This window comes from Antrostomus carolinensis, unplaced genomic scaffold (genome assembly GCF_000700745.2).
Source record: "Antrostomus carolinensis isolate BGI_N321 unplaced genomic scaffold, ASM70074v2 scaffold38121, whole genome shotgun sequence".
NCBI classification, from domain to species: Eukaryota; Metazoa; Chordata; class Aves; order Caprimulgiformes; family Caprimulgidae; genus Antrostomus; species Antrostomus carolinensis.
The window spans coordinates 20,232-42,876 of NW_010296963.1; the positions used below are offsets into that span (position 1 = coordinate 20,232).

General features: G+C 42.8%; 1 protein-coding gene across 1 annotated transcript in view; it reads right to left on the reverse strand.

Annotated features, from left to right (window-relative positions):
- The window catches only part of TOM1L2 (target of myb1 like 2 membrane trafficking protein), a gene marked incomplete at its 5' end in the record, with an annotated part of 34,028 nt that extends 11,748 nt beyond the window's left edge, over positions 1–22,280 (reverse strand). Inside the window, 10 exons of the mRNA XM_010178450.1 lie at positions 3,637–3,712; positions 5,646–5,763; positions 6,837–6,960; positions 8,062–8,110; positions 10,600–10,733; positions 13,399–13,515; positions 14,318–14,476; positions 15,447–15,581; positions 19,974–20,123; positions 22,202–22,280. Coding sequence (XP_010176752.1) covers positions 3,637–3,712; positions 5,646–5,763; positions 6,837–6,960; positions 8,062–8,110; positions 10,600–10,733; positions 13,399–13,515; positions 14,318–14,476; positions 15,447–15,581; positions 19,974–20,123; positions 22,202–22,280 — 1,141 coding nt within the window. The remainder of the gene's footprint in view (positions 1–3,636; positions 3,713–5,645; positions 5,764–6,836; positions 6,961–8,061; positions 8,111–10,599; positions 10,734–13,398; positions 13,516–14,317; positions 14,477–15,446; positions 15,582–19,973; positions 20,124–22,201) is intronic.
- Positions 22,281–22,645: the final 365 nt, after the last annotated feature.

Here is a 22,645-nt window from a genome sequence, read left to right on the forward strand (position 1 = left end):
TTCCATATGTTTATTCCAGACCACAAAGTTAAGCACTACTGGAAAAGGCTGCTTTAAAGACACATCAAAAATGTCCTCTTTATGAACAAGAACCATGAGACTTGTGTTTATCCCTTGAAAAGTGGATACTGCATTAATAAATCAAGACAGTATAAGGAACCAATTGGATCCCCAGGCCTCTTCTGAAGGTGATGGGGGATCCTATAAATGATTCAGTTGGTTACAGGTCTGTGTGCTGTATAAAGCAGAAATTGGTGCAAATCTCTCCCTTTGCCCCAGGTAACGGTGTAGCTGGGAAATAAACTCCTTGTACTGTCTGATTTCAAGTGGTTCAGTAGGGCAGGACGAGAGGTGAATGGAGGATGGTTATTCTAGGTAAAGGGACTGGGGTGGGCAGTAGGAATTGCTTCACTGGTGAAGTCCTCACCATTCCTTGTGTAATTAGCCACTTGTCTATGGGCTCCATGTCTGAGTTCCCACCTTTACCTCTCCTCTGTGTTGAGAACAGAAAAGTCCATAAAGAGAGAAACCACAGCAACAACCCATGATAAAGTAATACAATAGCAGCAAGTTAAAAGCTTCACACACACACACACACACACACACACACACAGAGTTGCCTATGGTAGCTCCTGGCAGCAGCTGCATCCCCCTCTGCTGCCTGTCAGCTCTGTCCATGAAGGGACAGACCTCACCCTGACCTCTGCACTTCCTACAGATAGTTCACAGAATTTTAGCACTTCCTCCATGCTGATATTAAAAATAAATAAATAAATAAAAACACTGACTAGTAGTGAGGCTGATGTTTGTCATCTTCTTAGAAGAAGTGTAGGCTGTACAACCTACTAAAATCAGCCTGACTTTACTGGAAACACCAGTATAATGCACTGTGGAGCTGCCCTTGTTTCTGAAGCTGTAAGTTGCAGCACACCCTACTTACCTCCTTGATCTCAGCCTCAAACTAACAGTACAGCAACTCTAACGACAGCATTGAGCAGGAGGGTAAGTCATGGCAGCGTGCTGCAGTGTTCTGGCAGCCGGTCAAACTGCCCCTCTCCAAGAAGAGCAGAGGTTACAAGGACCGCTGATGCATCCAGATCCTCTGAGCAGGTTGCAGACTGCGTGGCACAGCAATGTAAAGACTCTCAAGATGGCTTCTTGTCCTTCAGCATCTCATCCCTGAGCCAGGGTGTAGATGCAGAGTCATCTCTAGCTCTGCATGGACTTGCTTGGGACTGGCAGAGCACAGTGATTCCAGCCCACTGGCCCTGCCAGAGCCAGGCTAGCTCAGCAGGGAGGCACCGGTATGCTTATGTACCTCCATCCAGATACCCATATACACGGGATGCCTCAGCTGTCCCCATTACCACAGATAATGGGGAATCAGCTGTAATCTTTTATGTCTCATTTTAGTACTTGTGCTGAGAAAAAAAAAAGAAGGGGGGCAAATCACTCCAATTTTATCTACTATCTGTGTAACACTAGAGAATTTTTTCTTGGACACCTCTCCTCCCAGTTGTGATCACGCAACAACTCTGTGGCAACAAAAGCAATTCCCAACATGGAAAAGCAATATTAAGAAAACAGTCTATTTTTAGCTCGTCTTGTTTCCAGCTGCTAAATCATATTAAAAGACAGCTAATGCCACGTGACCAGCCATCTCTCTACAGACCATTCTGAGAATGACTACATTAGAAACGTCGGATGTGCTGAATTTTACCACTGGACAACTGTGCTGGAACAAGACATGTGTGAAGAATGTGTTGCAAAGCTTTTGGCTCCTCCCTAGAGCTGTTCTTAAATTAGCTCTCTACCCAAATTAACGCATGTCTTTCATTTACTGAGCACTGCCAGTTTTTTCCTACACATGCTGGGGCTGGTAACTTTAGGAGAGTTTAATTTTTATTTCCTTTAAGAAGAGACACCCACAAGCCTCACAACACTTAACAAAAAGAAGTGTTTACCAATTACCAAAAGACTGCATTTCAAAACAAGCTATTGGGATTACATATTACAGTCATGAGGACCTTTGAAAAGAGGCTGAAAGTCTCTACAACTCAGAGCCCAAAGTCTCACAACCCATAAAGAGTTTGCCCCAAAAAACTTTGACCATCAGATTAGTTTAGACACAGCCCTTTGAACTGACAACACTTCAGGCAGAGCAGCAGCTACGCTGGTGTGAGTGACACGTTGCATTGGTGCCTCAAGCAGTGCTGGTTGAGAACAAAAGTGTTAATAAAAAAGAACATGACCCCATGGCCACCAAGGGAATACAGCCCCCTTGACCAGTAGCTAAATGCAAGCCCCTTGGGTTTGGTTAGCCAGCAACAAAGAGAAGAATCTCAAATCCTTTCCCAGGTCCTGCCAGTAACACAGCTCAGTGATACGGAGGGCTTGGGCTGGCACACTGACTTCAGGAATTCCTCTCTCACTCCCCTAATCTACTTCTGCCCCTGCCTCCCCGTGCTTCCTCCTTTTCCCTCAGTGCTGCTGATATGAGTTTTTGTGGGGCTGAGCTTGAAACGTATGGATGACCTGGGTTATAAATTAGTCTTTTTGCAGGAGGATGGGGACAGGAATAAACAGATAGATTTGTGGGGTGGGGGCATGTTCGGTAAGAAATCATTGGTGAAGCCCTCTTACCACTGAACTGTGGCCCAGGCAGGCAGGCAGCTGTGATCTGACCCCAGCTGGCTCCGAAAACAAATTCTCCCTGGCTCAGAGCACAAGCTGCCAAGCATGCCAGCTGCCCTGAGCGCTCCCATTTCAACTTATGAAAGAACCAGGGCGGGATCAGCCAAGGCATGGGGAGGCAATTCTCCATGGAGGGAGGCATGTGGAGGCTGCACTGGCTCTGCCGTGCTCCCTAGTGGTCAGCACAAACCAAAATCAGAGGAGGAAAAGGCTCTGAACTTGCTCTGTCATCTGAAAACTTACAGCTGAGTGCAAAAGAACAGGATAGTTTTAAAAAGCAGGGTAGTAGAAAGGGGTTGAGGGATAATCTGAAAGCTCTTTTCACTTCTGCCTTCACCAAGGGATGAGGAGAAAGCTGGCCAAGCTCACTCTCTCACACGTTTCTAGCTGTGAGGTGACAGCAGATGGGCCTCTTCTGCCCACACAAGGTAGCAGGAGCCTGCCCTGGGACAGACAGAACAGACTGCGTGCAAGGGCAGCTATGGCAAAGCATGTGAAGCATGACAAGTCTATGCAACTTCTCTCCCTGTAACTTGCTCATGTAGCCAAGCACGTAGAACAAAGTCTAGCAGATTAAGACTGCACCAACTTTCATAAGCAAAACCAAAACAACCAAAAGCACACCAGTGCTCGCAAGACATTCCCCACTTATTCAGTTCAGCAGTGACTCCAGTCAGAAAGCTGGACCCCCCCAAGGCAAGCTGCAAGAACACAGTCTCCTTTTATTTACCCACTACGATTCTGAAGTCTTTTAGGTTGGTGTGCTAAGCAGCAGCTCTTTAGAGATCATTACTGGGAAAGTACTTGCTCTTAGATATCAATTTCAAACTAGGCAGAACTAGCATGTTGCTGGAATACAGAATGAGAAGTCTCGGCCAAAGCAGCTGCCTACAGCCTGGATTCCACACACGACTTCAGAGAAAATGCAGAGCAATGACCTACCCCTCCCGTGTTCTGTTTTCGAACATCCAGGGCAGACGCTAGTCCTTTGACAGCCTGTGGATCCTCATACGTCACGCTGAAAGAAAGGAACAGACCACAGAACTAGAAGGAAGTCCAGCAGCCACCCATGCAGAATGCTCTTCCTATTCTGATTTGCTCCCTTGGAAATCAGAAAGCACATTCTTTTTCCTAACAAGACTTCGAGTGCAGTAAGTGTGTTTCAACAAGAGGAGTGTGCTCTGTATAAAGACCATTCATCAGTTTCAGTACACACCTTGAAGCAAGAAGAGAAAGATGGGCATTACAAAAGGTAGGCAAATAGGTTATGAGGCACCATAACGGTGTCCAAGAGCCAGGAGGGGACTATGAGAAGAGACCTGATGACAGATTACGTTTTGCAAAGCTTTGGAGATGACATTTGGAAGCCTGACCTTGATGTGTGGATGGAGGGAGGCAGAGGGAGACCTGAAGACAGATGAAACATAACAAAGCAGCTACAGGGAAGCATCCAAAGAAATGCACTATTTACAGAGGTTGGATTTGTAAAAAGCTTCTTCAATCACTATGCAAAAGGGACGTGTAGGAGTCGGGTGACAGAGGCAATAGCATCATTTCTCAGAGCACATACATTTCTTAGAGCTGAAGCAGATGCCAGCACCTGCCCATAAATCAGCCCCTGGGAGGAGCCGCATGTCTGAGCAGGAGGAGCACTTTCTCCTCCAGCGTGCTGGCTTCTCCCAAGCTCTGAGCACAGCACCCAGAGGCTCTCACCTACACGCTGCAGCAAGACACACTCACGTCTTTACCACCTCGCTGCTGCTCCATTTATACAGTGTACAACCCAAGGAAGACAGAGCAATCCTCCCTTGTGAAATCACGGGCTGGTATGTGCTCCTTGTTCCATTAGCTCACAGAAGGAGATAAAGGTGCAGTGTGGGAAGACTAGTTTTGTGCTTCATTTAGCACAAGAGACAGAGGGACCTCCATTAGATCTCTCTGCAATGCATCTCCTTTCCAACTATACATTAGGGCTCTCAGCCTGAAATCTCCAGTGGTAACATATGCCTCTACAGTACAGCACATCTCAACACACGATACTACAGCTGAGGCAGGACCCACAGCTATATTGATAACTGCAAACAAAAGATCCTAATAAATTTGCTGGTGCAAGTTTTCCAGAGCTGATATTTTTTTTATAATCTGCTAAGGTCTGAGCTGAACTATTTAACAACACTTCTTAGTTTAAGACAAGATGTTGATGATGTTCTGACTGCTGGTAGCCACTAGAATCTGAAACCAGAAGGAGGTAAGAAATAATATATGAAAGAAAAATACCCGAGTGTGTGTTTTACTGAATCTCACTTGACAGGGATCAAAGGATTTCTTAATAAGTGCATAGATTTATTTTACATCAAAATAATTTGACCTATTAAATGCCCTTGAAAGTGCCAGATTTGCAGCTCTAGAGATGCAAGCCCTATGCATATAAACAAATTAGGGATATCAGGGCAGCTGGGCAAGCTACACTGCCTTGACAGCCTGGGAGAGTCTGACTGCTGGGCCAAAGGGAGAGTTTAACTGGATGGTAATTCTGTTTCCAAGTCCCTGATGACAGTAATTCAGTCACCAAAGTATATCCATGACCTTCAGGTGAAGGACCCTTATGCTCCTGTATCTCAAGCAGTGGCTGGGTGGATGGGATGACAAGCCTTTATGAGAGAAAGCATCTGCAGAAGTAAAGGCAAGTTCATTTGCAAGTTTCCAGTGAGCTCATTAACTAAGACAGTCAAATGACATTACTCAGCCAGACTGCTCTGCCCAGCAGCAGGAACTTCTCCACTTGCTCGTACTAATAATGACCAACAGGATAGGGATTGGATTTAAATCACAAAAACATACACCAAAAGTACTTTTTTAGTCTGGAATGAAGTCAAGAAGTTTCAGATTTATGCCCTTAGAAAATAGCAATGCTGTGACTCAAACAGTGCTAAAGACAAACTCCAACTTACTTCTTTCGCTGCTCAGCCAAGGAGCTGCCTCTTGTCTGTGCAAACATGTCGAAGTCATCCCGGGGATTACTGTGCTGTAGAGAGCTGAGCGTGCCACTGACACTGTTTGTACCCAAGTCTGCAACCAGAAGGGAAAAAGCCAACTAATGAAATAGCAAACCATACCTAAGCACCACTGCCACGACTAGGTTACAGAGGAAGTTGTTAACAATACAGGACAGTTATAGATATCATCTAGTTATCAGCTGCAACACTGAGCACAGTTCTGTCCAAAAGAGGCTGCTAATCATGCATTTCTTAAAAGACATATGTAGAGAATGTCTTATTCCTCCTGGAAGCACCACACTGTAAGGACTCTTCATCAAGAAGCCAGCATTTGGGAATTGGTGTGCACCTGCTGCCAGTCTCATCCTGAAATAGCTACTGTTCACTAACATAGTCCAAAATTTTGGGCCTGGATACGAGTCTTCTCCACAATGATGTCTCTTAGCTATTGACTGTGAAACCAAGTGATGTGATATTGGTGCAGTGCTGAAAGAGGTGGAGAACCTTCAGTCAAATCAAGTGAACCTATCAAGCAATCTTTGGTTTGATTTAATGTAAAGCATCTAACGGTTTCATAAAACCTTTCATCCAGAGACTTCAAATATTATTTGTAGAAGGGGAATCAAGAACATCAGCAGACTGATTTCATGGAGGGCTATACCTAAGCAGAAATAAAAGTAGCAGTACAAATTTTACCACAAACAAGAACCTGCACCCTTTCCTTCAGTCTCCCCTTTGGTTAATAAATCCCTCCCTTTGTTGCCAGGCTGGTTCCCAATTACAGATTGCTACAGTGCAGGGAAAGCCCTCCTCCTAATCCTGTAAGCCACATACCCAAACTTTCTGAAGGTTACATGGCAACATTCATCAGGTAGTGGAGAGGCAAAGGGAGCAGAAACTCCCTGACCCACAAGTGAAAAATGGCCCCGCATAAATCCCAACAGCCCTCTGTGATAAGGGCTTGTGCTGGCAGCTCAGGTCAGTCACAGGGACCTCAGCAACCGCTGAGACTTGCTCCCACAATCACACACCTGGATTGTCTAACATCCCCTGTGTGCTGTTTAAGCTCCACAGACTGTTTAGGCCTGAAAAAGCCCATGTGTTGCAGCCTCATGTTCAGCAGCTCTATTTAGATGAAGTACTCACCAAGCCCTGCAAGCTGTGAAGAAAGTGAAGATGAGGGTGCTGAGTTTCCGACCATTGGGCTCACTACAGCTGGAGAGCCAGGACCCAGATCTATTAAGTTATCTTCTGTCACCTCATTCAGTACCTGTTGGGACACAAGAAACACAGCAAATTACATGTGACAGAGATTTCTTCCCGCAGTGCAACATTAAACACCAAAAAATAATGGGTGCTTCCCAAAAAGACTTCTCTTGCATACTATCTCTTGGATATTACAGTGATGAGTGCAGAATAAAAAGGCTCAGTCACCAAAAAAAACCCCTCAGTGACTGCTCAGCACAGCAGGAAACTCCTAGAGGTCATCTAGATCTCTTCATATTTAGCTAATGTGTCTGTGTTCTCCATTTCTTTTAGCACCAGACCAACATCAGATCTAATTCAAATCGAATTAGCTACCATTTTCCACATTAGGTATAAACTGTTTTCAGAAGCAAAACTTTGTTGTGACTAAAGTTACAAGGCAGAGCTTGTGCTGAAGTTTGCATCACACTGCAGCTGAAGTGGCAATCAATCAGGCAAAGTAAATACAAGAAACTGTTAGAAGAAAGCAGAATAGAAAATGTAACAGTGCTGCGTATGAATTCATCACGAACTCAGATCTTGAACACTATAAACAACTATCAAATGGTTTTAATTGAAAGAATAATTAGAACTAGAACTCTTCAGCTTAGAAAGGGGCTACTGAAAAAAGAGATGAGAGGTTCCTGAAATGATGAGTGGCATGAAGAAAATTAATCTAAACAGCTGAATTGTAAGATGTAGTGAAGGAGAATTAGGTGGAACAAGTAACAATTATTAAGTGTCTTGATGAAATGCAAACAAAATATTTATTTTATATATATACCTACATAAAAATGTAAAAATATGTGGTGAAAGCGTGGAATTTGCTGCTGAAGGACATTGTGAGTGCCTAAAGTCTGCATGGGCTCAAAAGCAGTCAAAAAAGTTAATACAAGAAAGAAACTCCATCAGGGATTGTAAACACAGAGATGCTTTAGTGTAGTGTCTTCCTGAGCTAAAAGCTGTCACTTGAGGTTTGCCACATTCTTAGGCTCTTTTCTGGTATCCACTATTAGCCACTACAGGCAGGACATAGGGCTGGACAGATAAAAAGGCTGATGCAAGTGGTATCAGTACAGGTAGTGTGGTGTAACTGCTGATGTAACAAGTGGACTGAGGTACTTACTCCATTGCTGGCATTTTGTGTTGAACGGCCCGATCTGTATCGTTCAAATCTGTTTAGAAAAAAAACCAAACCAAACCAAAAACATCACATGGACTATCAAAACCACCAATAAACAATGAAAACCACAAGTTTAAAACAAAGTCATGAGAACTTAGTTTTTGTTGGTTAAAGAGAGAACCCTGAAAGCTTTAACTCCCAGCCAGGACACAGGGAGGCAGTTACAGAAGTTGCTTTCTTGGCAAATGTGGATATTGACTAATTTGATCTTTCAGCACACACTAAGATTTGTCTTTGGGGGTGTTGTTCTATTTTTTTTGTTTGTTTGGGGTTTTGGGGGTTTTTTTTATTAAGTGCTTTGTGATAGACTATTCTGCTAGCCAAGGGACAGGAGGAACTGCAGCAAGATTGATGCTCCCAGCTAAATAAGCTGAGCACCGCAGCAAGTCTTACTCCCACTTAACAGCTCCCTCTTGCTGCAATACATGTAAATTAGAAGCCACATCCATGGTAGCACAGCCCTACCCAGGCAGCACAAGGGAAGAGAAACAATGATTAGCAGATTAATTTCTTAAAATATTCTGAGTCAGCTCAAAGATCCTCAGAGACTATGTTCAAATAGACTAGTAATTTCAAAGAATGAAAAGTAAGAAGTATGAGGATTTTTATCCAACACCATTAGGGGAAGAAATCTGGCCAGTCCAGATCTGGTCTCTTCTGTGCTCCTTCCCCAACCAGCTGTGCATCTGGGGCTGCAAACCTAAACCCAGCTTTCACAAACTCCAAAAGCAGGGGGAACTACCTTCTCCCAAGGCCTGTCTGAGGTCAGTTTGATCTCCTTCCTTACCAGGAAAAGCACCACGATTTCTCTGAGGTTAAAGTTTTTCCTTATTTAAAAGTAGTTTCACATGTAACCTGTCTTTTCAGTAAAAAAACTGTAATATTCGTATAATCCTGTGGGTTTTCTCCCAGATGGACAAAATACAACAGGGAATCTCAAGCAAATAAAAGGTTTTCTTAATGTGACCAAGGAAAATGCAGACTTACAAGGCAGCAAAGCCAAGTTCAGGCTCAATTTTCAATTTTAGGAAACTGTGGGTGTCTACTATTACTGGAAATCCAGCTCCCTTAGCTGGAAACCCAAGACACCTCCCACCTCATATTTCTCACCAAAAGGCTGATGAACCACACGTTCGTTTACATCCAAAGTTTCACAGCAAAGGCCAGAGCTCCTGCTTGAGTCACGGACAGAGCTCAGTATCCATACTAGAAATCAGCGTGATGGATGTGGGGAGCTTTTGGAATAGCAGAGGAGGAACTGAAATTTATTGAAAAGCTCAGACCAGTGTAGCTATTCTACCACAAACAGCTTGCTAACATCACCCAGCTCACCTTTCAGTGTATAATGACTGCAAATACGTTAGCCCCAGTCAGCAAAGTCACAGATGGAGGAAAACAGGAAAAATATTAAGGGCCACCAGAATAAGCCTTAGTGACAGTTACACTCTGCCACTTGTAGAATCATGGTCGTGCATGGAACACATACTATTTCACATTAAAAAACCCAGCATTTGTTTCAAAGTTTGCCCTGATCTCCTCTGAACAACTAAATCAAAGATAAAATTGAGGCCACCGAGTCTTCTTTCCAGCCTTTGCTGTGACAGCACAGATTCACAGATCTAGAGTCTAATTTATTTTTAAAGGCTTGAGAAACAAAGCCCTGTGCTAAGAGCGAGGAACAAAGGGTACTCTTGAGTGCCTTCCTCCCCGGGCCTGTCATTAAGGGGAAGATTAAACTTTCCCAAGACTGCTGTATCACGTGTCACCTACTGCAGCAGATGTGGCTGACAGCACCTTTGTCTAACACATCCAAAGTCCTGTGACCCAAGTCCCACCCCTGGGGACAATTCCTGCAGACCAGTTCTTCAAAACCTCAGCTCTGCACAAGATAGGCTTTTTTCAAGATTTTTTTTTTTTAAGTGTTACTTAAAACCAAACCCCTGACATGCAGGAAGGTCACACCCACCTCAGGCAGCTCCTCTTGCACCAGCACTGGAACTAGAAAGCTCAGAGATCAGAAGACAGAGAGCTCACAGGAGGCTCCCTAAGCCAGGAAGCAGTAGAAGCACCTGTGCAGAGCCCAGGCTAACAAGTAGAACTAGCAACTGTGGCTCTGCTATTTTTGGTCCCAAGTCCCTACATCTGTACAGCATCGCACAACAGGGACTTGCAGACTCAAGCCTCTACTAGTTCAGAGAGTTTTGCACAAGGTTGTCATGTGTTTTACAGATATGTCCCACAAGAATTCAATGGTTAGGACAAAAAAAATTAAATCATGGTGTTAAATGCAACAACTAAAACAGGAATGTTACCATAAAAGACCCCCAAAAGACTTTGTAAATGCTTTCTGTGGTTTGGTTCTCTGCATTTTGTTATGTTGGACCACTGGCCCAGATGGCCAACTCTTGTCAACTGACCTATTTTACACTTGAGTGAAAACCTGGAACAAATGTAAGTAGTTGATGGAAAAAGGTGCCCTACCTTTCGTATCTGAGGAAGACGTTATTTAAATCATCATTCACATGCAGCAGCTCCTCTGTGACTTCTTCATTGGACACTCGTGAGATAAGCTCCACAATTCTCTGCTGCATAGCTCTACAGGTTCGGTTCAGCTCCTAGGAGGAATGCATTGTGCACGCACTTTCTGATAAGTAGCTAGCAATAAGTAGATTTAGCTGAGCTCTGTTCACAGCCAAACATATCCCCCAGCTGAGAAACACTAAGTCAAGTCTATCTTTGCATGATTAAATGTCACCCAAAAGCACATCTAATCAAACATGCCCTTCAAGAGACGATGGCATAAAACCTTGAGAGCCTATTTACAATTCAACATCCTGATTCTGCTTTAACTCTGAGCACTTCAGAAAATAAATATCTGTATTTTAGTGTTCTGTTTTAAGAATAAAACATGTTAATACAACAGTTTTCCAGAAGAGAGCTTTCAAGGCAAATTCAATCTGCTCTTTTTGGCAATATCATCCTTAAAATCTAAAAGAGGCACATGGTGGAACAAGTTGGGTAAAAAAGTTCATCAGGGCTACAACAAGTAGCTAAGTGTGTGCTTGGAAGAGAAGTGTTTGGGACACAGAACTTACCAACTATGGAGAACATGAGGGTGAACACAAAACAAGGAGCAGGAGCATGAAAAGATGAGCACTCCATACACACTTCAGTACTGAACTGTACACAGAAATGTTCCCTTCAACTGAGCAAGTCCACAGACAAGAGATTGCAAAAAGGCAGTGGGCAGTTTCAGAAGAAAATTTTAAAGAATACAGAGTAAGGGCATTTATTTTAGAAATCTCTCGTGCCAAGAAATCTAGATTTGAGTTTGCCTAAACCAGGAGTTTTCAAGCTTCCAGGACATCTCTTCCATCACCGATTACTTAGCAGAATTCTTTACTCCTGAAAGGTCTCAAGACCAAAGGTCAAAACTGGTCTGTTAAGGAGGAACTACAAGAAGGAACGTGACATATGGCATGGCGCCACTGATTAGGCCCACGGTTTTACTTCAATAAGCACTGACATTTCAACCAAAGCATGTCCCTCTGTCATCTTCTACCCCCTCCCAGCTCTACTTCACAGCAAAAATTCAGCACTAAACAAGGATGACTTGTTGGTACACAACCTTCAGGATGAAAGCAAAAATGTGTTTGTTTTCCTTGCTTGGTCTGACATCCTAAGCTCTGGATAAATTTCACCTAGTGCAATCCAGCTGCTTTAACAGCTTGAGGAATGTGTTCTCCAATGTCAGTTTTGATCCCATCACTTTAGAAGCAGATTGTGACATTTCAGAGGTTTGTTTGCTGCCTTTCCGAGAGGGCTGACAGTACCTATCTATTCTGCTCAGAGCTGGCTCTCTAGCAAGCTGTTTATATTTGATTGTTGGAGAAAATGTCAGGAATTATTTAAGGAGGAGGGCTATATAAACCTCAAAGCAAGGAGTCCTTGCATGCAGCACCCAGCTCACAGCTTTCAAAAGACTAACCAGCCTTTGTGATCAAAACCAGGTTCTCCTCAGCTCTGTGATTCAGATTTAGGATGCATCAGTCAAAGAAAGGAACCAGTTGGAATAAAGAATCGTTGCTGTCACTCCATTTTATGATCAAGTTCTTTCACCTTAAAGTTATGCTGTAAGGTTACGCTGTCAAGATGTTAGGAGTTGTTTCTGAATGTAAAGCAAACTGTTCTACGCTGCTTTGGTCTGTCATGGTTTCCTGGAAGCTTCTTTTGTTTTGAGCAGCTCGACCCAAATGGGCAGTAACTGAAAGGCTCTTTATTGCAAAGCCTCTCATCAGCTGCCATGATGGCTCTGAGACAAACACACAATACCACTGCATGGAAGAGACCAGTTTTTGGATGGATTTCAAACTCTGATGTATCACAGAGAGCAATTCCCTGCCTTCCTCCAAATGTACTGCTGTGGGAGCCCATCCTCCCTGCTGGAGGATCAAAACAGAAGCTTATTTCTGAAGCTACGGAAAGGCAAATACCATGTTAAGGGCAGCAGCTGGAATGCCAGATCACAGTATTCCTCATCTGGGTTGCACATGGTACTGTATTACTTTCCTCAGGGAAAAGGCCACCCTGCTACCACTGGCCTAGGGAAAAAGGTATGAAGTCTGAGATGTAAGCTCAACTTATACCATTTTCCCTCTTGAGATAAGAAATGCTACACTGGATTGAGACTTTCCAGCAAAAAAATCTCTTCTGATGACCCAGTCTAACCCTCTGGACAGCATGCAACTTCACCTGAGTGCCTGGCTTAAGCCACTGCCTCCAGTAGAAGCTAGAGCACATCTTCTGGAAAGACAGTTACTTCATATGGCAGAGAATCCACAGGCCCTTGGCAATATTTAGCCCAGCTCGAAACATGGAGTGTTTTTATTCTTGCATAGTGACCAGGAATGTATTGCCACTGTACAAGTGATGATGGAGGATGTAAAAGAAGCAGAAATGCTCAGGGCTTATAAAGCTTATCGCAATTTTAAGCTGCTTTATGGTGAAGGAGACCTTACACTCAACATCAGGAAAAATTTCTAGCTACATGGAAAAGCAAGCACTGGAACAAGTTTCAAGGGAAGTCAGGAAATCCTTGTCACTGGAAGCTTTAACAAACGAAGAACATCAAGTGATGAGACTAACCAGGGTCAAGCACAGTGCACATTCATTTTCTAAAACAAACAAACCAAGGCAGTGAAGTGAACTACAACAAAAGCCACCCCCCAGAAAAACTCAAGCACAGAAAGGATAGAATCGTATTTGCTAGGAAACTCTTACCTGGAGTAACTCAAGATCTGAGGAATCCTCTTGTCCAGGTACCATTTCTGTCAGCATTTCAGACATCACTTTGGTATTTCCACGAACAATATCCAGCTCACTGCGCAGCCGGGCAATCTAAATTGAGGTAAAAAGACAGCAAAACACTGCCTAATCTTTTGGTTTAAGCAGATAATTTTCAAGAACTGACTTTGTGATACCTCTGGTTCTGTCTGACTTGATATCTGGGGCTTCAGACATTCTAGCAGGGGAAAAAAAAAAAACAAAACCAAAGAGATAAAAAGTTTACCCAAGGGAGAATTTTAGCAAAGCGACAGAAAAAGGAAAGAACTTTGTAGAGCCACTCACTATCACCACAAACCCCGATGTGCCATGCTTGTATGGAAGGGAAGAAATTGAAAATAGCAGCTACAAGCAGACCTTGGCTGCAATATGCCTTGTGTGCCTCACTCAAACGTGGGGAAAGATGTACAGTTTTTGAGGATGATCTTTGGCTTTGAAGTTCATATTTTTGCAGAGAGAAAAGAAGATCCTACATTAGGGCAAATCTGGAGAGCCTATTTACAATTCAACATCCTGACTCTGCTTTAACATACAGATGTAGACTTCACTCCCTGTTAGAAAGACTTCTTACATCTGTGCCTTTAAAGAAGGAGGGTTAATGAGAATAACTGCTAACCTACTGCACAACCACTGAGGCAATTGGTATATCAGATTGTGAGGGTTGGTAACTGCTGCCATTAGGAGGCCAGACGTACAAATCTTACAGATGTTACACTATAATACCAGGAAAGATCACTAAGTAGAACCAGATCTATGAGGCAAAGTCAAAAGACATAAAATGAAAGTTCCTCTGCAAATTGGTTTCTAATTTGATCTCCTGAAAGAGCCTCACTCAAAAGAATCATCATCCCAATACCTGTTCAGAATTAGCAGTGATGGGACCAGTCACATTCAGAGCTGGAGCCTGAGGAGCAGAATATGCCGTTGGAGAAGATGAAGAATAAGAACTGGTGCTCATCCTTTGCTGAGACTGTGAATTGTGCATATTTGCTGCAGGATCAACTTCAGGAACACTCTGCCACATTAGAAAGACAGGAGTTCAAAAGCTGAATTGTGACAGCACTTGCTTTCTCAGCAACCTCAGGCCAAATACATTCAAATATAGAACATAATTGCACCTTGTGGAAAAGGTCAGTGTAGTTATGATGAGAACAGACTGGCAGGCCAGCCCATAATCAGACAGCTGCAACAAAAATGCATGCTAGTATCTTTTGACCCAACCCACGTGCATTTAAGTCAATTTACCTTTACAAGAAAGGTGAGAAGCGAAATCAAAACAAAAGCCAAAGATAAATAATTATAAATTATTTCAAACTAGGAATTAAGTTGCAGGTTTACAAAAAAATTGTGATACATAAATACTGGATTTAATTAATCTTGACACAAGAATTGTATCTTTCAGTCCTTCATCACTTGCATTTACCACTTCAAAGACTAATTAAGTTTTCAGAGTGAATAATCAGAACACCTGTGATCATTAAGTTACTTCCTAGCAGCAGTTCTGTCAACTTTCCAGAACTAACTTTTCAAAGGCATAAAGATCTCGCGTTACCATGGGACCAGTGAGAGATTCAGACCCTGCACACCTTTAGAAGACAGGCAGGCCTTGGTCCAGGGTTACCACCAACAGAAACAACCACACTTTTGAGCAAAAGCAGTAAATCTCAATCACATATCTCGCTGGACTCTCTCTCTGAACAAATTAGTTGCATTTTTCTGGTGGTTTTGCAGTACAAGACAAGTGTACAAACCTCCTCCAAACTCTTTTCTCAGACTGATGTTTGACTCAAGGGAGAAGATACCATTAGCTTATCAGCCTGTCAAATGCAGCTGCATTATGGTTCTTCTACATGCCCTTTAAAAAGTCCTTCCAGGAGTGAGGAAATGAGCCAAACCCAGACAAACAGGAAGGGAATGAAGAGTAGTAGCTCAACTGTTTAGACATCTTGGGAAAATACCCCTGGAATTGTAAGGCTGCAGCTTACCCTCTGTGGTGTGTGTATTGGAGACAGAGCATCAAGATCTGCCATGGGAAACTCTATGCCTTTCCTCTTGAGTTCTTCATAAATATGCACTACTCCAGTTAAATCAGGGCTACTTCGAAAGGCATCAGCCCAAGCCTGGAAAACATGAGGGATTATCCATAAACCTTCCAAACGAAGCTCCAGTTCCACCCTGACCTCAGATACTGACAACAAAAGCTTTCATGTATTTCAGCTTCTTAGGGAAGCTGTAATCATTAAACCTGGTCTAAAAGATCTTGCAAATATTATTAAGACAGTCACATACACATTTTATTCAAATATAAAATAGACAGGAACCCAGTGCACAGTAGCTACATCTAGCCCCTGACATCATCTAAACCTATAAATGCAAATGAAAGCCTCTTCCAACCTCCTCTCCTTAGCAGCGATTGCATGCTGATCTTTTCTTGCCTATTCTATGGACAATGACCCACCAAAAAAAGTCTGGATAAAAGATCAAATTGATCTAAGCAAAATTCATAAATAATAAAAAAAAAAATCAGATTCAAAATTCACACAATAAACTTAGGTAATCTCAATTTACTTTGTGAAACATCCTCATTTGTTGCCAGTGAAAAAACACAGCTTTCAGATTTTCTTCAGTATTTTATTTGGACCAAACTTAAATAAAAAAGGTAGTTTCTGAGGTTCTTATATTGTGAAACACCCAGTCCCATGAGCAGCAAAACTAATGAAGCCTGGATTCTTACAGAGCATATCCAACACCTAGACACCCCGGTGTGTCAGAAAGAACAAGTTGAAAGGGAGAATTTCCCACAGCCAGAACATTCAATGTCTCTCCTGCATGAATTCTCTGCTGGCTAAAAAAAGACTTCAATTCTCATTTGAGCTTTTCCTTCAGTGGGAGTACTCAGTGTTTCTCTTTGCTAGCCAGCCTCCTGTACTCATGAAGCTGCTAGGAGCACAGTATCTTGAAAGCCTCTACCCTCTTTCAATTTTGCTGGAAATTAGCCAAGTATTAAAAATTTAGGGGAAGGAAAAATTGAAATATTATGACTCAATTAAAAATTAAGCATTCCACAAACCCCCACATACATGAGGTAGAGTATCAACGTGCTGGATTCAGAACTACTGCGAGACATGTGCGTGGGCTCTGAACTTAATTCATTTAGTCATCACTTTTACACTAATCCTATGACTATTTTTATTTTAAAAGCTGTTTTTAACCACTTTTTATCTTTGAGAAGAGAGAAATCAAAGACAGTGAAGCAAGATAAGAAATAATACTAATATTTAATTTAGATTCTGATTCCATTCAATTCTAAGAAAGAGCATTTCCTACCCTACATGCCCAGGAAACAATCCATTATCAGCTGCAAGCTAACATTCTGGGTTTGCTTCTCAGCTTTGTTAAGAGTAAATTAACTGCATCAACTGTTCTGATGTAGTGCAAGTCTGAACAGCCCTATTTGAGCCAGAGAAAACAGCTCTGACTGCAAAGAGCCATTCTGTTTCCTTGGAACTGACCTTCCCAACCTTCCCTAATTCTGATGGAGATATTGACTCTACAAGTAAGTCCACTCTTGCACTTTCTCTGTGTTTTCAATTTACATAAAAAGTCATCTGAATGATGCTTCTACATAATGGTGCTCCCCACTTCAACTCTATTTGCCAGCAAGAATAAAGATGTTAGGCAAGGGATGCTCTACTTAATAATTACTCAAAAGAAATTTAGAGGCAAAAGTCTGCCCTGTTGCTGCCCCCAACTTTTAATGAGGCTTGTTTGCCCAGGAGGATGTGCTAATGCATCCTCTCTTTCACTGGCTGCCTATAGATTTTGCTGTAGTGAACTCACTTCATTTGCACTCTACCTTTTAAATACATTCTCTTCTGCAACTCTTTTCCCTGGAGAAAGGAGACACTTTCATTTGTATTCTTCTTCGCCTGTGCTGGGAACATTATCTACATTAGTGTGTCTCTCAGAGGTCACAAGCAGGACTGGGAACTATTGTCCTAAGTGCTGTCTACACACATTGTAAGACAATCCCTGTCCTAGACAGCTTACAATTCAACTATGCAACAGTAATATTAGCTCTGCTTTAGATAAGGGGCTACACAGAGAGCTTAGGAGACTTGCTTATTGTCCAAACAAGCGTATGACAGCAGTGAGATTGAATTCAGATCTTTTAAGACTTTGGGTCAGACTATCAAAGGTAGATACTTAAGGATGCTGCTGTCTAAATCCCACCTGGCACCTCAGTATGCCCAAACAGGTTAATTAAACACCATTGCAAATTTGGCCCCTAAATCAGTGACCATCATGAGACAATTTTTCCAGTGTCAGACGCTTTTTAACACATGTACTTTCAAAAGAATTTGCTGTGCCACTAAAAGCCTCCTCATAATTCATCTTTGATGACAGTACTCAGCTACTGGGCAGCAAAGCAATATGAACTCTGAGGTGATGTGCAAGCTCTTACCAGAGGCACAGCAATAAGGAATATCTCCAAGGCCTTTTAGCAAGGTGAAGAAGGAAGGATAAGCAATATGTCATCCAAGCTAATTCATGTACACTGGGAAACAGGTTGAGAAAATGAGACACAAGATACCCAACATCTCAAAACAGTCAAGTTTCTAGATAAGAAATTGGATGGCAGCTTCATCTCCCCTTGCTATGGAAAGGCTCAGGAGTACAAGGGCCGTGTGGCTGAAGACATATGCTGTTTGTACAGCTTTTTTTCCACGCTTCCAAGTGCTATTAATCCTCTCATTTCTGTTCTTATTAATTCCCTGATATCAAATTGTAAAAAGCCTACAGAAGGGGATAAATGTAACATTAGTGGAGCAGAGCTGAGAAGAGATCAGCCCTCCTGGAATGGAGTTAACTCCAACTGCAGGGAGCTCTAAAGAGCAAAGTCTAAGCTGAGCAAAGCGCTCACGACGTATGGGATATTTTGGGTCTGCGTGTCCATAGGGCAGCTGAGATGAGTGACTGCAATCACTTTTCCAAACTTGTCAGGCAATCTGAAAAACAAAGTCCCCTACCACCTCCAGCTAAAGAGACACTAACAGAACCCACCCACAGGCAACTTTCATAATTCTCAGGCTTTTTATACCAAAAGGCATTTAGTACCCAGAGCGAGGCTTTTAGGTCTACTCTGCTAAGTCTGCTCAGATAAAGCTTGTTTAACACAGAGCTGAGGCAATGACTGCAACTTTTTGGTTATGGTACAAGCATTTCCATCTTAGTTGCATTGATGACTGGGAATCCACTTAAATCCAGGACCCAGAGTAACCAACATCCTCTAAAACACTGTAGCAGAGCAAACAGCACAAACAGGCACAGATTCTCTTTGTGGGACAGTATTTAACCTCATCTCCTGGTCACCACATGCATCAGCTCTCCCATTAGAGCAGGCAGACACCCGAGGGCTCAGTCAGATGCATAAGAATTGCTTTTAATAGTTTCATTAATTTGGTGCTATTTTTTCTAAAAAGCATTGAGATCAGAGAGCAGAAATAAAGAGACCCCAATGCAAAGCTCACCTAATTCCCCAACCCAATCTATTTCCCATTCAGAAATCACTTATTTACATTGTCACGCTCTATCAATGGTCTATCTGTGTATCCAAATAACAAATAAATCAGCAGAAATTCAACTGCATGCTTTACCACAAAAGTATACTTGGAAAACGACGCTGTGCATTGATAAATACCTTCCCCACAAGAAACACTGCGGCAGGTTTATATCACTTTAAATACGCAGTGTCTTTTAGTCTCTGGTGTATGCAATAGCCTGTAGGAGCTTAGTGATAAAGCTTCCTATAATTGTCAGATTTCCTCCAGGCAGGCACCAATGTTTCCTCATGTGTTGCTAATGGTTTGTGGAATTAACGTGGCTGTTTATTGTTATGCTGCACAGAAGGAGAAGTGGCAGACAGGCCTATGTCTGAACTTCCCCACTGCAGGCAAGGATCTGACAGTGCACTTTTACTGCACAATAACCAGAGAAAAGACACCAAAAACATTTTAACTCCTATATGGTCATTTACTTCTCCATAACCATCTTTCAAAGGAATTCAGAATGCTTTCTAATGGAGGGAAATGGCTCCATTTTATGGTCAGGGAAACAGACACAGAAAGGTGAAGTGTTCTGCAACTCGCAGTAAAAGCACGAGCCTCTAAAATTTCCTGGCCTCAGATGACAAGCCCATCACAGAAGCAGGTCTCCAGCTCCTATTTTTAAGTGTTAAATTGCAAAGCCATCCATTTATCTTTTACTAAGTCCTCTTGTTTTAGAGTAGAATGGTACCTCTCTAACTAGAATCCAGACATTTCTCCCTGGATAAAATATCTGTGCATGTGCATGTCTGCTCTTCTCTACCAATCTGGATATATTGTTTGTTTTTACATATAAAAAACTTGCCACATTTTTAATGATGACAGCATGTTTAGCGATGCATAGCACTGGAGCAGACAGTCCTTCTTTCAGACAGCAACATATGGAAGCAGAGACAAGCTGTGTACCTGAATCAGCGCTAGTACTTTATCCTGTACAATAGTGGGAGGATTATTCTTGGGCGAGATGATTTTCACCAGAACACCATCTATGAAGTCACGGTTTGCCACTAAGACATGAAAGCGATGGCCACAGTTCTTCACACAGGTCTCCAACACCTACACACACCCCCCCAAAAAAAAGAAATTAAAAAATATTCATTGTTGGAGCAAAGCTTGATCACACACACAGCATCTATATCACAGAATCACAGAATGTCGGGGATTGGAAGGGACCTCAAAAGATCATCCAGTCCAATCCCCCTGCCAAAGCAGGAACCTAAATGAGATCACACAGGAAGGCGTCCAGGCGGGTCTTGAATGTCTCCAGAGAAGGAGACTCCACACCCTCCCTGGGCAGCCTGTCCCAGGGCTCTGGCACCCTCACTGGAAAGAAGTTTCTTCTCAAGTTTAAGCAGAACCTCCTGTGTTCCAGCTCACACCCATTGCCCCTTGTCCTACCATTGGGCATCACTGAGAAGAGCCTGGCTCCATCCTCCTGACATTCACCCTTTACATATTTATAAACATTAATGAGGTCACCCCTCAGTCTCTTCTTCTCCAAGCTAAAGAGCCCCAGCTCCCTCAGCCTTTCCTCAGCAGGGAGATGCTCCACTCCCTTCATCATATATGGTTGGTTTCTGATTTGGCTTTTTTTTTTATTTAAAACTTTTGATTGGAGAGAAGATAGAGGGAAAATTACACTTTTAACTCTTATTTTCTTCCCCAATTTTACCAAAAAGCTTCCTTCTCTAAGCACACATGTAGATGTACCTCACTCACCATTAGCATATTGGGCACTTTTGTGATCTATCTTTGCCTGTTTTCAAAGTAAAGAAATACCAAGTTTTTTCCTCTTCAAAGCAGAACTTTCCAACCTGCACAGCTGAACAGTTAAGTACACAGCATCACATCAAGAGCAGGTAAGACAGAGGACATCCTGTCACAGTGAGATATTATTGTGCTGTGGCACTCCACCATTTTCTCTGTACCTGGAACACAGCTGGACCCGCTTGCTCTGAGCTATAAGCCATGGTTTAGAGTTGGGAATTCAGGTGAATGATCTTCACTCATTCAAAACACTCCCTTGTGAATGCTCTGACAGGTTATACTTTGACACATTTTCCCCCTGCAACCTAGCTAGAGGCACCTTCCACTTGCCATTCAACTGCCATGGAAGAACAGCTGTTGATTTTTCTCTGAAGAACATGATTAGCATGGAGATAAATCCAATGCGTCACTTCTCCTTACAGCCATGCCTAATAACCACTGCGACTCTGTGTCTGAGGAGTCTGTAATTACTCTCCTACCTCAGCTACTTTCATCAGCCCTGATGACACAGACTCATTCCTGATGAATTTTGCTCTTTCCTGCACAATGGATAATCTCATGGTTTGGTCTTTTGGTAATCTGTCAAAATGACAATCCAGGATAGGAAATGGCAAGAAGACAGAAAGTACAGTCACACTTCGTCAGGGAGATGCAACAAGAGCTGTGTGGAAGAATCATACAGATCACCTACCCACAGCAGGATAACTCGATCTAGTTGCAGCTCCTCATTCCTCAGCCTGCTGCGGCGCAGCACCGCGCCTTCAGGGATGCTGCATTACCCAGGAACACCCCAGCTAAAGTCATCAGTAGGAAAGGTCACTGGCAAATTATCTCACACCTTAGCAGTGCTGCCTAAATGCACAGAATATAATTTACACTTTATTGAGTGAAATTAGATCAGCATAAATTAATGCAAGTCTCCCACAGAGATCCATTCACAAGGGAAATTGTGCATCAGCTACTTAGGAAGCTGAAAATAGGGCAACTTCATCATCCTCACTTGCAGATATGCCCTCAGCTGTTGCCTTGCAGTGGAGAAACAGTTGGACACAGGGAGATGACAGTAGAAGGGAAAGCTCCAAAGGGTACACAGACCCATTTGAGGTACTTTAACTTTCCTCAGTCAGTACTTGGAATGAATAAGAGCCCCCCAAAAAAGGAGAAATCAGTTGTGTCACAAAAACACTATGCAAAGCTTCCAGCAACTATCTCCAAGGAAGTGAGGAGGCAACTGGAGAGAAGAAAAGGGCAGAGCCATGGCTGTTAAAACAAACAACACATACATCCAAGAGAGTGCCAGGAAAAGGAAAAATGACAAAAGAAAAGGGTTCTGCCCTTTTGAAGCATTCCAGCCTGCCCCCACTCACCGTCAGTGCCAGCATGACCTCTCTGTAATTTTTATTTCCGTTCAGCCTCTTCTTCAGTGCTCGAATGGCATCCTTTGGACTGAAGGAGAAACACACTGTTTTTAAAAGACAGCTCAGACACGCTTTTCACATGCCATATACTGTAGGAAAAGGAATTCTTTACCATTTCCAGCTGGACATAAACATGTTTCTTGACTTATTTGACTACAACCAAACTAGGGTCATGTAGAATTATGTGAGGAGACAAGATATCACAGAAGTCAAGACCAGAGCAATGCCCGAGGCCTTCAAAAAAGCAGGATGCTGATCAAGCAGGAAAGATTGACAGCCAGGCAGAAAAAAGCCTAGGGCATAGGACCAGTGATCAGTTCTCCCACAAACTGCAAGCAGCACAGCTTTTCTGATGCTGAAGGAGATGTATCAGAGAAACTCTCTATTCCAATG